The following is an 18,332-nucleotide window of genomic DNA, read 5'->3' on the forward strand; positions in this document are numbered from 1 at the left end:
AGGGGGAGAGGGAGGCGGAGGGAGACAGAGTGGAGTGACAGTAAGAGACGGTTGAAGGGCGAGAGAGTGAAGGAGAGAGTGGGGAAGGAGAGGGAAAGACAAGGTGAACCCCAGACGGCGGTTTGACGGGGGAATTGGGGCCAACAAGGCGAGAGGGAGCGGAGTTTAATAGCTGAGCGACAGTACCTGCTTGCCGAGTTGGGGACTGCCCCCTGTGAGAGACATTAATCTAGATGCAGACCCGCTCCTCTCAGACCGTCACGTTGGGTATGCCGGGATAGCGAGATTAATTCAGCTAGCGTTGAACCTCGGGCGGGGGGGGGGGGGGGGGGGGGGTGGGCGTTGGGGGGGAACCCCCCCCCTGTGGGCCGTGCGAGCAGCGACAGCACTCAGAGAGCCTCGTGGCCCCCGGTCAGTTTGTGAAAGAGTTCCTCGTTCAGGGTCTCGCTGTGCTCCTTCCCCCGCGTGGACAGGAAGATGTAGCCCCCAATGTACTCGTGGACGATCTTGCAATCTGCCGTCACGCAGCTGAAGGCGATGTTGATGTTCTCGTCAAATTCTATCGCCACCTGCCAACGCAAAATGGAAAGAAAACACCGCAGAGAGCGTCAGCGAGACTCCCACAAACCAACGTCCCAGTCGGCGCGGGGTGGGGGGGCGGGTAACCAGAGGGGTGGGAGATGGGATGTGGGCGTCGCTGACTGGGTCAGCATCTATCGCCCATCCCCGGGGTCATTTAACAGTCAGCCATGTTGCCGTGGGGTCTGGAGTTAAATGTAGGCCAGACCAGGGTAAGGACGGCAGATTTCCTTCCCTATTCGCTGAATGGACCTCCTCCTGTTCCTGTGTAACAGGCTCGAGGGGCTGAATGGGCCTCCTCCTGTTCCTGTGTAACAGGCTCGAGGAGGGGGCTGAATGGGCCTCCTCCTGTTCCTGTGTAACAGGCTCGAGGACGGGGCTGAATGGGGCCTCCTCCTGTTCCTGTGTAACAGGCTCGAGGGGCTGAATGGGCCTCCTCCTGTTCCTGTGTAACAGGCTCGAGGAGGGGGCTGAATGGGCCTCCTCCTGTTCCTGTGTAACAGGCTCGAGGAGGGGGCTGAATGGGCCTCCTCCTGTTCCTGTGTAACAGGCTCGAGGAGGGGGCTGAATGGGCCTCCTCCTGTTCCTGTGTAACAGGCTCGAGGAGGGGGCTGAATGGGCCTCCTCCTGTTCCTGTGTAACAGGCTCGAGGAGGGGGCTGAACGGGCCTCCTCCTGTTCCTGTGTAACAGGCTCGAGGAGGGGGCTGAACGGGCCTCCTCCTGTTCCTGTGTAACAGGCTCGAGGAGGGGGCTGAATGGGCCTCCTCCTGTTCCTGTGTAACAGGCCCGAGGAGGGGGCTGAATGGGCCTCCTCCTGTTTGAGCTTCTGTAGTCAACCACATCAGGCAGTGCATTAGGAAACTGAACACTAGGAGGGTCAGTACTGAGGGAGCGCCGCACTGTCAGACGGTCAGTACTGAGGGAGTGCCGCACTGTCAGAGGGTCAGTACTGAGGGAGTGCCGCACTGTCAGAGGGTCAGTACTGAGGGAGTGCCGCACTGTCAGATGGTCAGTACTGAGGGAGTGCCGCTCTGTCAGAGGGTCAGTACTGAGGGAGTGCTGCACTGTCAGAGGGTAGTACTGAGGGAGTGCTGCACTGTCAGAGGGTCAGTACTGAGGGAGTGCTGCACTGTCAGAGGGTCAGTACTGAGGGAGTGCGGCACTGTCAGAGGGTCAGTACTGAGGGAGCGCCACACTGTCAGAGGGTCAGTACTGAGGGAGTGCCGCACTGTCAGAGGGTCAGTTCTGAGGGAGTTCCGCACTGTCAGAGGGTCAGTACTGAGGGAGTGCAGCACTGTCAGAGGGTCAGTACTGAGGGAGTGCCGCACTGTCAGAGGGTCAGTGCTGAGGGAGTGCCGCACTGTCAGAGGGTTAGTGCTGAGGGAGTGCCGCACTGTCAGAGGGTCAGTGCTGAGGGAGTGCCGCACTGTCAGAGGGTCAGTGCTGAGGGAGTGCCGCACTGTCAGAGGGTCAGTACTGAGGGAGTGCCGCACTGTCAGAGGGTCAGTGCTGAGGTAGTGCTGCACTGTCAGAGGGTCAGTACTGAGGGAGTGCGGCACTGTCAGAGGGTCAGTACTGAGGGAGTGCTGCACTGTCAGAGGGTCAGTACTGAGGGAGTGCCGCTCTGTCAGAGGGTCAGTACTGAGGGAGTGCTGCACTGTCAGAGGGTCAGTACTGAGGGAGTGCAGCACTGTCAGAGGGTCAGTACTGAGGGAGTGCTGCACTGTCAGAGGGTCAGTACTGAGGAAGTGCCGCACTGTCAGAGGGCCAGTACTGAGGGAGTGCCGCACTGTCAGAGGGTCAGTACTGAGGGAGCGCCACACTGTCAGAGGGTCAGTACTGAGGGAGTGCCGCACTGTCAGAGGGTCAGTTCTGAGGGAGTGCCGCACTGTCAGAGGGTCAGTACTGAGGGAGTGCAGCACTGTCAGAGGGTCAGGACTGAGGGAGTGCCGCACTGTCAGAGGGTCAGTGCTGAGGGAGTGCCGCACTGTCAGAGGGTCAGTGCTGAGGGAGTGCCGCACTGTCAGAGGGTCAGTGCTGAGGGAGTGCCGCACTGTCAGAGGGTCAGTGCTGAGGGAGTGCCGCACTGTCAGAGGGTCAGCACTGAGGGAGTGCCGCACTCTCAGAGGGTCAGTACTGAGGGAGTGCCGCACTGTCAGAGGGTCAGTGCTGAGGGAGTGCCTCACTGTCAGAGGGTGAGTGCTGAGGGAGTGCCGCACTGTCAGAGGGTCAGTGCTGAGGGAGTGCCGCACTGTCAGAGGGTCCGTGCTGAGGGAGTGCCGCACTGTCAGAGGGTCAGTACTGAGGGAGTGCCGCACTGTCAGAGGGTCAGTGCTGAGGGAGTGCCGCACTGTCAGAGGGTCAGTGCTGAGGGAGTGCCGCACTGTCAGAGGGTCAGTGCTGAGGGAGTGCCGCACTGTCAGAGGGTCAGTATTGAGGGAGTGCCGCACTGTCAGAGAGTCAGTACTGAGGGAGTGCCGCACTGTCAGAGGGTCAGTGTTGAGGGAGTGCCGCACTGTCAGAGGGTCAGTACTGAGGGAGTGCCGCACTGTCAGAGGGTCAGTACTGAGGGAGCGCCGCACTGTCAGAGGGTCAGTGTTGAGGGAGTGCCGCACTGTCAGAGGGTCAGTACTGAGGGAGCGCCGCACTGTCAGAGGGTCAGCACTGAGGGAGTGCCGCACTGTCAGAGGGTCAGTACTGAGGGAGTGCCGCACTGTCAGCGGGTCAGTACTGAGGGAGCGCTGCACTGTCAGAGGGTCAGTACTGAGGGAGCGCTGCACTGTCAGAGGGTCAGTACTGAGGGAGCGCTGCACTGTCAGAGGGTCAGTGCTGAGGGAGTGCCGCACTGTCAGCGGGTCAGTACTGAGGGAGCGCTGCACTGTCAGAGGGTCAGTACTGAGGGAGCGCTGCACTGTCAGAGGGTCAGTACTGAGGGAGCGCTGCACTGTCAGAAGGTCAGTACTGAGGGAGTGCCGCACTGTCAGAGGGTCAGAACTGAGGGTGTGACACACTGTCAGAGGGTCAGTACTGAGGGAGCGGCGCACTGTCAGAGGGTCAGTACTGAGGGAGTGCCGCACTGTCAGAGGGTCAGTGCTGAAGGAGTGCTGCACTGTCAGAGGGTCAGTACTGAGGGAGTGCCACACTGTCAGAGGGTCAGTACTGAGGGAGTGCCGCACTGTCAGGGGGTCAGAACTGAGGGAGTGCCGCACTGTGAGAGGGTTAGTATTGAGGGAGTGCTGCACTGTCAGAGGGTCAGTACTGAGGGAGTGCCGCACTGTCAGAGGGTCAGTACTGAGGGAGTGCCGCACTGTCAGAGGGTCAGTACTGAGGGAGTGCTGCACTGTCAGAGGGTCAGTACTGAGGGAGTGCTGCACTGTCAGAGGGTCAGTACTGAGGGAGCGCCACACTGTCAGAGGGTCAGTACTGAGGGAGTGCCGCACTGTCAGAGGGTCAGTTCTGAGGGAGTTCCGCACTGTCAGAGGGTCAGTACTGAGGGAGTGCAGCACTGTCAGAGGGTCAGTACTGAGGGAGTGCTGCACTGTCAGAGGGTAGTACTGAGGGAGTGCTGCACTGTCAGAGGGTCAGTACTGAGGGAGTGCTGCACTGTCAGAGGGTCAGTACTGAGGGAGTGCCGCACTGTCAGAGGGTCAGTACTGAGGGAGTGCCGCACTGTCAGAGGGTCAGTGCTGAGGGAGTGCCGCACTGTCAGAGGATCAGTGCTGAGGGAGTGCTGCACTGTCAGAGGGTCAGTACTGAGGGAGTGCCGCACTGTCAGAGGGTCAGTGTTGAGGGAGTGCCGCACTGTCAGAGGGTCAGTACTGAGGGAGTGCCGCACTGTCAGAGGATCAGCACTGAGGGAGAGCCGCACTGTCAGAGGGTCAGCACTGAGGGAGAGCCGCACTGTCAGAGGGTCAGCACTGAGGGAGTGCCGCACTGTCAGAGGGTCAGTACTGAGGGAGTGCCGCACTGTCAGAGGGTCAGTACTGAGGGAGTGCCGCACTGTCAGAGGGTCAGTACTGAGGGAGTGCTGCACTGTCAGAGGGTCAGTACTGAGGGAGTGCCGCACTGTCAGAGGGTCAGTACTGAGGGAGCGCCGCACTGTCAGAGGGTCAGTACTGAGGGAGTGCCGCACTGTCAGATGGTCAGTACTGAGGGAGTGCCGCACTGTCAGAGGGTCAGTACTGAGGGAGCGCCGCACTGTCAGAGGGTCAGTACTGAGGGAGTGCCGCACTGTCAGATGGTCAGTACTGAGGGAGTGCTGCACTGTCAGAGGGTCAGTACTGAGGGAGAGCCGCACTGTCAGAGGGTCAGTACTGAGGGAGTGCCGCACTGTCAGAGGGTCAGTACTGAGGGAGAGCCGCACTGTCAGAGGTTCAGTACTGAGGGGGTGCTGCACTGTCAGAGGGTCAGTACTGAGGGAGTGCTGCACTGTCAGAGGGTCAGTACTGAGGGAGTGCCGCACTGTCAGAGGGTCAGTACTGAGGGAGTGCCGCACTGTCAGAGTGTCAGTACTGAGGGAGCGCCGCACTGTCAGAGGGTCAGTACTGAGGGAGTGCTGCACTGTCAGAGGGTCAGTACTGAGGGAGCGCCGCACTGTCAGAGGGTCAGTACTGAGGGAGTGCCGCACTGTCAGAGGGTCAGTACTGAGGGAGTGCCGCACTGTCAGAGGGTCAGTACTGAGGGAGTGCCGCACTGTCAGAGGGTCAGTACTGAGGGAGTGCCGCACTGTTCGAGGGTCAGTACTGAGGGAGTGCCGCACTGTCAGAGGGTCAGTACTGAGGGAGTGCCGCACTGTCAGAGGGTCAGTACTGAGGGAGTGCTGCACTGTCAGAGGGTCAGTACTGAGGGAGCGCCGCACTGTCAGAGGGTCAGTACTGAGGGAGTGCCGCACTGTCAGAGGGTCAGTACTGAGGGAGTGCCGCACTGTCAGAGGGTCAGTACTGAGGGAGTGCCGCACTGTCAGAGGGTCAGTACTGAGGGAGTGCCGCACTGTCAGGGGGTCAGTACTGAGGGAGTGCTGCACTGTCAGAGGGTCAGTACTGAGGGAGTGCCGCACTGTCAGAGGGTCAGTACTGAGGGAGTGCCGCACTGTCAGAGGGTCAGTACTGAGGGAGTGCTGCACTGTCAGAGGGTCAGTACTGAGGGAGTGCCGCACTGTCAGAGGGTCCGTACTGAGGGAGTGCCGCACTGTCAGAGGGTCAGTACTGAAGGCTGTGTTATTATTTGATTCTCCTCCCGAGGTAGGCCCCCACCCCCCTCAGGGCACAGTCCCGCCGCGCTCCGTACCTGCCGGATGTCCCAGTTGACGTTCCACTGCCTCATGGTGTTGAATCTCCACATCTTCACCATATCGCCGACACCGAGGTCGATGCGGATCAGGCGGTTCGGGGCGATACCCAGAACCTCATCTTTCCTCTGGCCCTTAAACCTGTTCAGAGAAACACAGCTTCACAAATCCATAACCAGGAGGGGGACCCACATGCACCCGACAGACGACATTCCCGGGATCTGCCCAGTCCCGACAGACGGCGTTCCCGGTCTCTGCCCAGTCCTGACAGACGGCGTTCCCGGGACCTGTCCGGACCCGACAGACGGCGTTCCCGGGATCTGCCCAGTCCCGACAGACGGCGTTCCCGGGATCTGCCCAGTCCCGACAGACGGCGTTCCCAGGATCTGTCCGGACCCGACAGATGGCGTTCCCGGGATCTGCCCAGTCGACAGACGGCGTTCCAGGGACCTGTCCGAACCCGACAGACAGCATTCCCGGGATCTGCCCAGTCCCGACAGACAGCATTCCCGGGATTTGTCCGGACCCGACAGACGGCATTCATGGGATCAGTCAAGACCCGACAGACGGCGTTTCCGTGATTTGTCCGTACCCGACAGACGGCGTTCCCGGGATCTGTCCGGTCCTGACAGACAGCGTTCCCAGGATCTGTCCAGTCCCGATAGACAGCATCTCTGGGATCTGTCCGGTCCTGACAGACGGCATTCCCGGGATCTGTCCGATCCCGATAGACGGCGTTCCCGGGATCTGTCCGATCCCGATAGATGGCGTTCCCGGGATTTGTCTGATCCCGATAGACGGCATTCCTGGGATCTGTCCGATCCAATAGTTGGCGCTCCCGGAATCTGTACGGTCCCGAGAGACGGCGTTCCCGGAATCGGCCCGGTCCTGATAGACAGCATTCCCGGGATCTGCCCATTCCCGATAGATGGCATTCCCGGGATCTGTCCGATCCAGACAGACCGCGTTCCCGGGATCTGTCCGATCCCGATAGACGCATTCCCAGGATCTGTCCGATCCCGATAGACGGCATTCCCAGGATCTGTCCGATCCGATAGACGGCGTTCCCGGGATCTGTCCGGTTCCGATAGATGGCGTTCCTGGAATCGGCACGGTCCTGATAGACGGCGTTCCCGGGATCTGTCCGATCCCGACAGACGGCGTTCCCGGGATCTGTCCGATCCCGACAGACGGCATTCCTGGGATCTGTCCGATCCCGATAGACGGCATTCACGGGATCTGTACGATCCGATAGACGGCGTTCCCGGGATCTGTCCGAACCCGACAGACGGCGTTCCCGGGATCTATCCGATCCCGACAGACGGCATTCCCGGGATCTGTCCGATCCCAACAGACGGCGTTCCCGGGATCTATCCGATCCCGATAGACGGCGTTCCCGGGATCTGTCTGATCCCGACAGACGGCGTTCCCGGGATCTGTCCGATCCCGACAGACGGCGTTCCCGGGATCTATCCGATCCCGACAGACGGCATTCCCGGGATCTGTCCGATCCCAACAGACGGCATTCCCGGGATCTGTCCGATCCCAACAGACGGCGTTCCCGGGATCTATCCGATCCCGATAGACGGCGTTCCCGGGATCTGTCTGATCCCGACAGACGGCGTTCCCGGGATCTGTCCGATCCCGACAGACGGCATTCCTGGGATCTGTCCGATCCCGATAGACGGCATTCACGGGATCTGTACGATCCGATAGACGGCATTCCCGGGATCTGTCCGATCCCGACAGACGGCGTTCCCGGGATCTATCCGATCCCGACAGACGGCATTCCCGGGATCTGTCCGATCCCGACAGACGGCGTTCCCGGGATCTATCCGATCCCGATAGACGGCGTTCCCGGGATCTGTCTGATCCCGACAGACGGCGTTCCCGGGATCTGTCCGGTCCTGTGGACCGGTCCCGGAACTGGACAGCGCGGCGTCAATTGTACGACAGATGGGTCCTGGTCATTGTCACGTGGCCGTGTCTGGGATCTTCCTGTGCACAATTTGGCTGTGACCGTTTACCTGACAACAAAGTAAGACAATCCGAATTCTGGGAGCGACTGCCACGCCTGAATGAACTTCATCTTTGTCTCCGTCAGGCTGAGCTGGGCAACGTTCTGGTAGGCCTCCAGAATACGAGGGGTTAACTGTCAGAGGGAACACATCACAACGTTACACGGATCAGCGAGTGTGAGGGGGAGACGGCGAGTGTGAGGGGACGACGGTGAGTGTGAGAGAGAGAGAGACAGCGAGTGTGAGAGTGAGACGGCGAGTGTGAGGGGGAGGCGGCGAGTGTGAGGTGGAGACGGCGTGTGTGACAGAGGGAAGGTGAGTATGAGAGAGAGACAGCGAGTGTGAGGGGGAGACGGCGAGTGTGAGGTGAGGACAGCGAATGTGAGAGAGAGAGACAGCGAGTGTGAGAGAGAGAGACAGCGATTGTGAGAGAGAGACGGCGAGTGTGAGAGAGAGACAGCGAGTGTTTGAGAGAGACAGCGAGTGTGAGAGAGAGAGACAGCGAGTGTGAGAGAGAGAGACAGCGAGTGTGAGAGAGAGAGACAGCGATTGTGAGAGAGAGAGACAGCGAGTGTGAGAGAGAGAGACAGCGAGTGTGAGAGAGAGGCGGCGAGTGTTTGAGAGAGACAGCGAGTGTGAGAGAGAGAGACAGCGAGTGTGAGAGAGAGAGACAGCGAGTGTGAGAGAGAGAGACAGCGAATGAGAGAGAGAGATGGCGAGTGTGAGAGAGAGAGACAGCGAGTGTGAGAGAGAGAGACAGCGAGTGTGAGAGAGAGACGGCGAGTGTTTGAGAGATTAGGCGAGTGTGAGAGAGAGACAGCAAGTGTTTGAGAGAGACAGCGAGTGAGAGAGAAAGACGGCGAGTGTGAGAGAGAGAGACAGCGAGTGTGAGAGAGAGACAGCGAGTGAGAGAGAGACGGCGAGTGTTTGAGAGATGAGGCGAGTGTGAGAGAGAGACAGCGAGTGTTTGAGAGAGACAGCGAGTGAGAGAGAGAGACAGCGAGTGTGAGAGAGAGAGACAGCGAGTGTGAGAGAGAGAGACAGCGAGTGTGTGAGAGAGACGGCGAGTGTGAGAGAGAGACAGCGAGTGTTTGAGAGAGACAGCGAGTGTGAGAGAGAGATGGCGAGTGTGAGAGAGAGAGATAGCGAGTGTGAGAGAGAGACGGCGAGTGTGAGAGAGACAGCGAGTGTGAGAGAGATACAGCGAGTGTGAGAGTGAGATGGCGAATATGAGAGTGAGACCGTGAGTGTGAGAGAGTGATGGTGAGTGTGAGAGTGAGACGGCGAGTGTGAGAGAGAGACGGTGAGTGTGAGAGAGAGATGGCGAGTGTGAGAGTGAGACGGTGAGTGTGAGAGAGAGAGACAGCGAGTGTGAGAGTGAGACGGCGAGTGTGAGAGAGACGGCGAGTATGAGAGTGAGACGGCGAGTGTGAGAGAGACGGCGAGTGTGAGAGAGAGACGGCGAGTGTGAGGGGGCGACGGCGAGAGTGAGGGGGCGACGGCGAGTGTGAGGGGGAGATGGTGAGTGTGACAGAGGGAAGGCGAGTATGAGAGAGACAGCGAGTGTGAGAGAGAGACGGCGAGTGTGAGAGAGAGAGACGGCGAGTGTGAGAGAGAGACGGCGAGTGTGAGAGGGAGACGGCGAGGGTGAGAGAGAGCTGGCGAGTGTGAGAGAGATGGCGAGTGTGAGAGAGAGACGGCGAGTGTGAGAGAGTGACGGCGAGTGTGAGAGAGTGACGGCGAGTGTGAGAGAGAGAGAGACGGCGAGTGTGAGAGAGAGATGGCGAGTGTGAGAGTGAGACGGTAAGTGTGAGAGAGAGACAACGAGTGTGAGAGAGAGAGACGGCGAGTGTGAGAGAGAGATGGCAAGTATGAGAGTGAGATGGCAAGTGTGAGAGTGACGGCGAGTGTGAGAGTGAGACGGTGAGTGTGAGAGAGAGACGGCGAGTGTGAGGGGGCGACGGCGAGTGTGAGGGGGAGATGGTGAGTGTGACAGAGGGAAGGTGAGTATGAGAGAGACAGCGAGTGTGAGAGAGAGAGACGGCGAGTGTGAGAGAGAGAGACGGCGAGTGTGAGAGAGAGAGACGGCGAGTGTGAGAGAGAGAAGGCGAGTGTGAGAGAGAGACGCCAAGTGTGAGAGAGAGAGACAGCGAGTGTGAGAGAGAGAGACAGCGAGTGTGAGAGAGATGGCGAGTGTGAGAGAGACGGCGAGTGTGAGAGAGCTGGTGAGTGTGAGAGAGGTGGCGAGTGTGAGAGAGATGGCGAGTGTGAGAGAGAGACGGCGAGTGTGAGAGAGATGGTGAGTGTGAGAAAGATGGCGAGTGTGAGAGAGAGCTGGCGAGTGTGAGAGAGATGGCGAGTGTGAGAGAGATGGCTAGTGTGAGAGAGACGGCGAGTGTGAGAGAGCTGGCGAGTGTGAGAGAGATGGCGACTGTGAGAGAGATGGCGAGTGTGAGAGAGAGAGACGGCGAGTGTGAGAGAGAGACGGCGAGTGTGAGAGAGAAACGGCGAGTGTGAGAGAGAGAGACAGCGAGTGTGAGAGAGAGAGTCAGCGAGTGTGAGAGAGAGACGGCGAGTGTGAGAGAGACAGCGAGTGTGAGTGAGAGCTGGTGAGTGTGAGAGAGATGGCGAGTGTGAGAGAGATGGCGAGTGTGAGAGAGAGATGGCGAGTGTGAGAGAGATGGTGAGTGTGAGAGAGACGGCGAGTGTGAGAGAGAGCTGGCGAGTGTGAGAGAGATGGCGAGTGTGAGAGAGATGGCTAGTGTGAGAGAGAGACGGCGAGTGTGAGAGAGAGACGGCGAGTGTGAGAGAGAGACTGCGAGTGTGAGAGAGAGACAGCGAGTGTAAGAGAGAGTCAGCGAGTGTGTTGTGAGTGCTGTGCGGTGTGTTGTGAGTGCTGAGCGGTGCGCTGTGAGTGCTGCGCGGTGCGTTGTGAGTGCTGCGCGGTGCGTTGTGAGTGCTGCGCGGTGTGTTGTGAGTGCTGCGCAGTGTGCTCTGAGTGCTGCGCGGTGCGCTGTGAGTGCTGCGCGGCGTGTTGTGAGTGCTGCACGGTGTGTTGTGAGTGCTGCGCGGTGTGTTGTGGGTGCTGCGCGGTGTGTTGTGAGTGCTGTGCGGTGTGTTGTGAGTGCTGTGCGGTGTGTTGTGAGTGCTGTGCGGTGTGTTGTGAGTGCTGTGCGGTGCGCTGTGAGTGCTGTGCGGTGTGTTGTGAGTGCTGCGCGGTGTGTTGTGAGTGCTGTGCGGTGCGCTGTGAGTGCTGCGCGGTGTGTTGTGAGTGCTGTGCGGTGTGTTGTGAGTGCTGTGCGGTGTGCTATGAGTGCTGCGCGGTGTGTTGTGAGTGCTGCGCGGTGTGTTGTGAGTGCTGCGCAGTGTGTTGTGAGTGCTGTGTGGTGCGCTGTGAATGCTGCGCGGTGTGTTGTGAGTGCTGCGCGGTGTGTTGTGAGTGCTGCGCGGACAGTTGTGAGTGCTGTGCGGTGTGTTGTGAGTGCTGCGCGGTGTGATGTGAGTGCTGTGCGGTGTGTTGTGAGTGCTGCGCGGTGCGCTGTGAGTGCTGTGCGGTGCGCTGTGAGTGCTGTGCGGTGTGTTGTGAGTGCTGCGCGGTGTGTTGTGAGTGCTGCGCGGTGTGTTGTGAGTGCTGTGCGGTGCGCTGTGAGTGCTGTGCGGTGTGTTGTGAATGCTGCGCGGTGTGTTGTGAGTGCTGTGCGGTGCGCTGTGAGTGCTGCGCGGTGTGTTGTGAGTGCTGCGCGGACAGTTGTGAGTGCTGTGCGGTGTGTTGTGAGTGCTGCACGGTGCGCTGTGAGTGCTGTGCGGTGCGCTGTGAGTGCTGTGCGGTGTGTTGTGAGTGCTGCGCGGTGTGTTGTGAGTGCTGCGCGGTGTGTTGTGAGTGCTGTGCGGTGCGCTGTGAATGCTGCGCGGTGTGTTGTGAGTGCTGCGCGGTGTGTTGTGAGTGCTGCGCGGACAGTTGTGAGTGCTGTGCGGTGTGTTGTGAGTGCTGCGCGGTGTGATGTGAGTGCTGTGCGGTGTGTTGTGAGTGCTGCGCGGTGCGCTGTGAGTGCTGTGCGGTGCGCTGTGAGTGCAGTGCGGTGTGTTGTGAGTGCTGCGCGGTGTGTTGTGAGTGCTGCGCGGTGTGTTGTGAGTGCTGTGCGGTGCGCTGTGAATGCTGTGCGGTGTGTTGTGAATGCTGCGCGGTGTGTTGTGAGTGCTGTGCGGTGCGCTGTGAGTGCTGCGCGGTGTGTTGTGAGTGCTGCGCGGACAGTTGTGAGTGCTGTGCGGTGTGTTGTGAGTGCTGCGCGGTGTGATGTGAGTGCTGTGCGGTGTGTTGTGAGTGCTGCGCGGTGCGCTGTGAGTGCTGTGCGGTGCGCTGTGAGTGCTGCGCGGTGTGTTGTGAGTGCTGCGCGGACAGTTGTGAGTGCTGTGCGGTGTGTTGTGAGTGCTGCGCGGTGTGATGTGAGTGCTGTGCGGTGTGTTGTGAGTGCTGCGCGGTGCGCTGTGAGTGCTATGCGGTGCTCTGTGAGTGCTGTGCGGTGTGTTGTGAGTGCTGCGCGGTGTGTTGTGAGTGCTGCGCGGTGTGTTGTGAGTGCTGTGCGGTGCGCTGTGAATGCTGTGCGGTTTGTTGGTGTGTCGCACCTGCTTTATTTTGTACTTTTTCTGGTATCTGAAGGAGACGAGGGATTTGGTGTTGATGTCCTCTGCGTTGGTGTCAGAGGCCAGCTGGGAGCTGGGATTGGCGTTCTGTAATCGCAGAAAGGAGCGGATGTTCTGCACCTCGCTGGAGTACGAACTGTCCGCCATGGTTTTACTCTTCGCTGCCAGGCGACAGGCGGCCATCCACTTGGCGTACTGATCCTCCTGTCCAACACAAACACTGGGCATCAGACGGACACTACAGAGTCAGATCCCAAACTGTGGGCACTGCCACCTCACCATGCCCCACCCTCGCCCCTGGCCCTCTCGTGGGAGAACAATTGTCCCCCTCAAATTCCCCCCTCGGGCTCCTCCTACAGGATTACAGGGCGGCTGGCTATTTGACTGCCGAAGCCATCGCAGTCAGAGCCGAATCAGCCTCCAGCCCCACCGGGGGGGGAGGCGCTGCGCCACCCAGGCGGAGGTTTTTAAACTCTTTCCCCCTCCCCATTGCCAGCCCCCTCACCCCAGCCCAGTAGGAGGGAGCCCACCCCCAGCCCACTTGCTGTTCCGTGGCCGGCCAGGAGAGGGCTGGACTGGGGTGGGATTCAGAGGTTCTCACTGCCCCCTGGTGGCGTTGGCAGGAATGGTCAGAACGGTACAGGAGGAGGACATTCGGCTCATCCTCTCAGCCCCCACCTTATCCAGCAACCCTGCACATTCTCCCGTCAGAGAAAACACTCCAGTCTCGATTCAACCTCCCTCCAGCCCAGCCTGAGGCAGCACATTCCAGACCCAACCAGTCCTCACATCCCTCCCTATCTCTGTAGCCTCCTCCAGCCCCTACAACCCTCCCTATCTCTGTAACCTCCTCCAGCCCCTACAACCTTCCCTATCTCTGTAACCTCCTCCAGCCCCTACAACCCTCCCTATCTCTGTAACCTCCTCCATCCCCTACAACCCTCCCTGTCTCTGTAACCTCCTCCAGCCCCTACAACCCTCCCTATCTGTGTAACCTCCTCCAGCCCCGACAACTCTCCCTATCTCTGTAACCTCCTCCAGTCCCTACAACCCTCCCTATCTCTGTAACCTCCTCCAGCCCCTACAACCCTCCCTATCTCTGTAACGTCCTCCAGCCCCTACAACCCCTCCCTATCTCTGTAACCTCCTCCAGCCCCTACAACCCTCCCTATCTCTGTAACCTCCTCCAGCCCCTACACCCCTCCCTATCTCTGTAACCTCCTCCAGCCCCTAAAACCCACCCTATCTCTGTAACCTCCTCCAGCCCCTACAACTCTCCCTATCTCTGTAACCTCCTCCAGCCCCTAAAACCTTGCCGCCTCAATTCCTCTCCCCGTTTCTCTCTCCCTCTGTCTCTCTCTGTCTCTCTCTCGGTCTTTCTCTCTCTCTGTCTCTCTCTCTCTGTCTCTCTCTCTGTGTCTCTCGCTCTCCCTTTCAGTCTTGTTATTGGCCAGGGTTTAGAGAACTCCAAAGTGTATCATGGAGTTCCCCTGACCCACAACTTTTACTAGACTGTGGTATGGGGAGCACACGGCCCACTCTACAGTTGTGGGACAGCAGAAATGGACCAGTGGTTTTTAAAACAAAACAATGTTTATTCTATGAACTCAAGTTAACCTTTTTAAAACATACAGTGAACATCTTAGCAACCATCAATTCAAATACAACCCCCAAAGACTACAACACTAAGTAATCCTTAATAACTTCCCAAACAACATCCAGAAGACAAAAGAAACACCTTTTAACAGAAGCACATCAGGTTAAAGTCACTACTGAGAACGTTTATAATTCTGAATTCACCGAATGATCAAGAGAGAGTCTTTTGATGGCAGAGAGAACAGCAGTACACCTGCTCTGTCCGGCTTCAGCTCCAACACTGAAAACTAAACTAAACTAAAACACACCCTGCAGCAAACAGCCTAAAGCGAAAGTAAAAAGCTGACAGACAGCCCAGCTCCACCCACTCTCTGACATCACTGCAGTAGTAAACACCCATTTCTTAAAGGTACTCTCACTACAGATACTTATATACACACCCATTTATAAACACCCATTTCTTAAAGGTACTCCCACATGACAGTCTATCTTTAAAACCGGTCTCTTTGACCGTGTTTTTGGCTACCTGTCCCGAACAACTCCCAGTCTGACTGGGGGTGAGATTCTGTCTGATTGACGCCCACTGAGAAGCCCCTCGGGGCCAATTTCCTGAGTTAAAGGCGTCAGGTAAATGCAGATCTAACGGCTCGAGGCAACACATTTTCTCAGTGACTGTGCATAGCAGATACAGCCCCCCCCCCCCTCCCCTCCTGCCCCCCAACCTATCCCGCTCCTCCCCACCCCCTTCCACCCGCGTGGCGTTCCGACTCACGTTCTCACAGCGCAGGATAACCTCGTTCATCCCTTCCGGCGCCGGGATCAGCAACTTGATGCAGAATTTCTGTGCGGCAATGTTGACGTCAGGGGCCACTTCGCAGCCTGTGGGGACAGGAGGGAGGGAGAGGGTTAAAGTCCGGCGTGGCGGAGGGAGGGGGGTAAATGGCCGGCGTGGTCCTCCCAATGGGCACTGGGCGGGGGGCAGAGAGCCGATGTGGGGCAGCGATGCCGGTGTTGGGGCAGCGATGCCGGTGTTGGGGCAGCGATGCCGGTGTTGGGGCAGCGATGCCGGTGTTGGGGCAGCGATGCCGGTGTTGGGGCAGCGATGTCGGTGTTGGGGCAGAGATGCCGGTGTTGGGGCAGAGATGCCGGTATTGGGGCAGCGATGCCGGTGTTGGGGCAGCGATGTCGGTGTTGGGGCAGAGATGCCGGTGTTGGGGCAGCGATGTCGGTGTTGGGGCAGCGATGCCGGTGTTGGGGCAGAGATGTCGGTGTTGGGGCAGCGATGTCGGTGTTGGGGCAGCGATGTCGGTGTTGGGGCAGCGATGTCGGTGTTGGGGCAGCGATGTCGGTGTTGGGGCAGCGATGTCGGTGTTGGGGCAGCGATGCCGGTGTTGGGGCAGCGATGCCGGTGTTGGGGCAGCGATGCCGGTGTTGGGGCAGCGATGTCGGTGTTGGGGCAGCGATGCCGGTGTTGGGGCAGCGATGCCGGTGTTGGGGCAGCGATGCCGGTGTTGGGGCAGAGATCTCGGTGTTGGGGCAGCGATGCCGGTGTTGGGGCAGCGATGCCGGTGTTGGGGCAGCGATGCCGGTGTTGGGGCAGCGATGCCGGTGTTGGGGCAGAGATCTCGGTGTTGGGGCAGCGATGCCGGTGTTGGGGCAGCGATGCCGGTGTTGGGGCAGCGATGCCGGTGTTGGGGCAGCGATGCCGGTGTTGGGGCAGCGATTCCGGTGTTGGGGCAGAGATGCCGGTATTGGGGCAGCAATGTCAGCTGCTCCTGCTCCGCCCATGGATCAGGAGGGAAGCGAGCGAGAGGGCAAAGCCCAGGGAGGGGCACCGGATTCAAGGGAGGCAAGTCGACTCCCGCTGGGGACCGTCTCCCCTCGCCCGAGGACAGCCACCATCAACCTGTCGCCCAGGCCCCGGGTTCCAGCTCAGGCCCAGGCCCCGGGCTCCAGGTCAGGCCCAGGCCCTGGGTTCCAGCTCAGGCCCAGGCCCCGGGTTCCAGCTCAGGCCCAGGCCCCGGGCTCCAGCTCAGGCCCAGGCCCCGGGTTCCAGCTCAGGCCCAGGCCCCGGGCTCCAGCTCAGGCCCAGGCCCTGGGCTCCAGCTCAGGCCCAGGCCCCGTGTTCCAGCTCAGGCCCAGGCCCCGGGTTCCAGCTCAGGCCCAGGCCCCGGGTTCCAGCTCAGGCCCAGGCCCCGGGCTCCAGGTCAGGCCCAGGCCCCGGGCTCCAGGTCAGGCCCAGGCCCTGGGTTCCAGCTCAGGCCCAGGCCCCCGGGTTCCAGCTCAGGCCCAGGCCCCGGGCTCCAGGTCAGGCCCAGGCCCTGGGTTCCAGCTCAGGCCCAGGCCCCGGGTTCCAGCTCAGGCCCAGGCCCTGGGTTCCAGCTCAGGCCCAGCAGATATTCCAGCTGATCAAGGAGTTGAATTCCCTCCCCACCCTCCGTCCCTCCCCCACCCTCCTTCACCCTTCCCCACCCTCCCTCTCTCCCTCCCTCACACTCCCTCCCTCTCCTTCACCCTCCCATCCCTCCCCCACTCACCCTCCCTCACCCTTCCCCTCCCTCCTTCACCCTCCCCACCCTCCCTCCCTCACCCTTCCCCACCCTCCCTCACCCTCCTTCACCCTCCCTAACCCGCTCTCCCTCCATCACCCCCTCACCCACTCTCCCTCCTTTACCCACAGCCTCCCTGACCCTTCCCCTCCCTCCATCACTCTCCCCACCCTCCCTCACCCGCCCTCCCTCACCCTTCCCCACCCTCCTTCACCCTCCCCACCCTTCCTCACCCATTCTCCCTTCTTTACCCTCGCCCTCCCTCACCCTTCCCCTCCCTGCCTCACCCTCCCCACCCTGCCTCACCCTCACCCGCTCTCCCTCCTTCCCTCACCCGCTCTCCCTCCCTCCCTCACCCTACCGAAACTGCCTCACCCTCCCCTCCCTCCCTCACCCGCTGTCCCTCCCTCCCTCACCCCCCCCGAAACTGCCTCACCCTCCCTCACCCTCCCTCCCTCACCCGCTCTCCCTCCCTCCCTCACCCTCCCTCACCCACTCCCATCCTCTCCCCCCCCACTTCTCCCTCCTACCCCTCCCCCTCCCTATTTCTCTCCTTAAACACAACCTCTTTAGCCGAGCTTTTGGTACCCTGTCCCTCAGGGATCTCCTGTTTCCCATTCCGAAACCCCCCCCCCCACTCCGCCCCCCCCTGCTCCCAGTGCCCCCCCCCCCCCCCCCCCCACCACCCGCTCCGTGGCAGACGGTCTCACCACCGTCCACCCAACGGGCCCCGGGACGTTTGGCAATTCCTTACCCTTCAGGTTCATCTGCTGGATGGGTTCTCCGAAGACCTCCTGGTTCTTGTAGCAGGAGATGGTCATCTCCTTGAATATGAACCAATATTGTTTGTAGGCCTTCAGGGTGAGCTTCTTGGGCCTGTAGAAATAGAGGGGGGTTGGGGGGGGGGGAGAGGGGGAGGAAAAAAATAGTTAAATCCACCGACATGTCCACACCGCCCTGTCACAAACCCCCCCCCCCCGAAACCACCGGACCACAGAGATAGGGATCGGCAGCACAGCAGCACAGTGGTTAGCACTGTTGCTTCACAGCGCCAGGGTTCTGTGCGGAGTCTGCACGTTCTCCCCCCCGTGATTGCGTGGGTTTCCTCCGGGCGCTCCGGTTTCCTCCCACAAGCCCCGAAAGACGTGCTTGTTGGGTGAATTGGACATTCTGAATTCTCCCTCCGTGTCCCCGAACAGGCGCCGGAATGTGGCGACGAGGGGATTTTCACAGTAACTTCATTGCGGCGTAATGTAAGCCCACTTGTGACAATAAAGGTTATTATTATACGTAGAGGCTAGAGGAAGTTACAGAAATGGGGAGGGGTGTAGGGACTGGAGGAGGTTACAGAGATAGGGAGGGTTGTAGGGGCTGGAGGAGGTTACAGAGATAGGGAGGGTTGTAGGGACTGGAGGAGGTTACAGAGATAGGGAGGGTTGTAGGGGCTGGAGGAGGTTACAGAGATAGGGAGGGGTGTAGGGACTGGAGGAGGTTACAGAGATAGGGAGGGATGTAGGGGCTGGAGGAGGTTACAGAGATAGGGAGGGTTGTAGGGACTGGAGGAGGTTACAGAGATAGGGAGGGTTGTAGGGGCTGGAGGAGGTTACAGAGATAGGGAGGGTTGTAGGGACTGGAGGAGGTTACAGAGATAGGGAGGGTTG

General features: G+C 59.8%; 1 protein-coding gene across 1 annotated transcript in view; it reads right to left on the reverse strand.

Annotated features, from left to right (window-relative positions):
* Window positions 1-223: 223 nt before the first annotated feature.
* LOC140400193 (fermitin family homolog 3-like) overlaps window positions 224-18,332 on the reverse strand; it is a 197,912-nt gene continuing 179,803 nt past the window's right edge. The window contains exons 9-14 of the mRNA XM_072489661.1: window positions 17,426-17,547; window positions 14,895-15,001; window positions 12,509-12,730; window positions 7,895-8,019; window positions 5,867-6,008; window positions 224-569 (exon numbers count right to left, since the gene is read on the reverse strand). Of these exons, the coding sequence (XP_072345762.1) occupies window positions 390-569; window positions 5,867-6,008; window positions 7,895-8,019; window positions 12,509-12,730; window positions 14,895-15,001; window positions 17,426-17,547 (898 nt within the window). The 3' untranslated portion in view covers window positions 224-389. The remainder of the gene's footprint in view (window positions 570-5,866; window positions 6,009-7,894; window positions 8,020-12,508; window positions 12,731-14,894; window positions 15,002-17,425; window positions 17,548-18,332) is intronic.

Source organism: Scyliorhinus torazame, chromosome 24, assembly GCF_047496885.1.
Source record: "Scyliorhinus torazame isolate Kashiwa2021f chromosome 24, sScyTor2.1, whole genome shotgun sequence".
Lineage (NCBI taxonomy): Eukaryota > Metazoa > Chordata > Chondrichthyes > Carcharhiniformes > Scyliorhinidae > Scyliorhinus > Scyliorhinus torazame.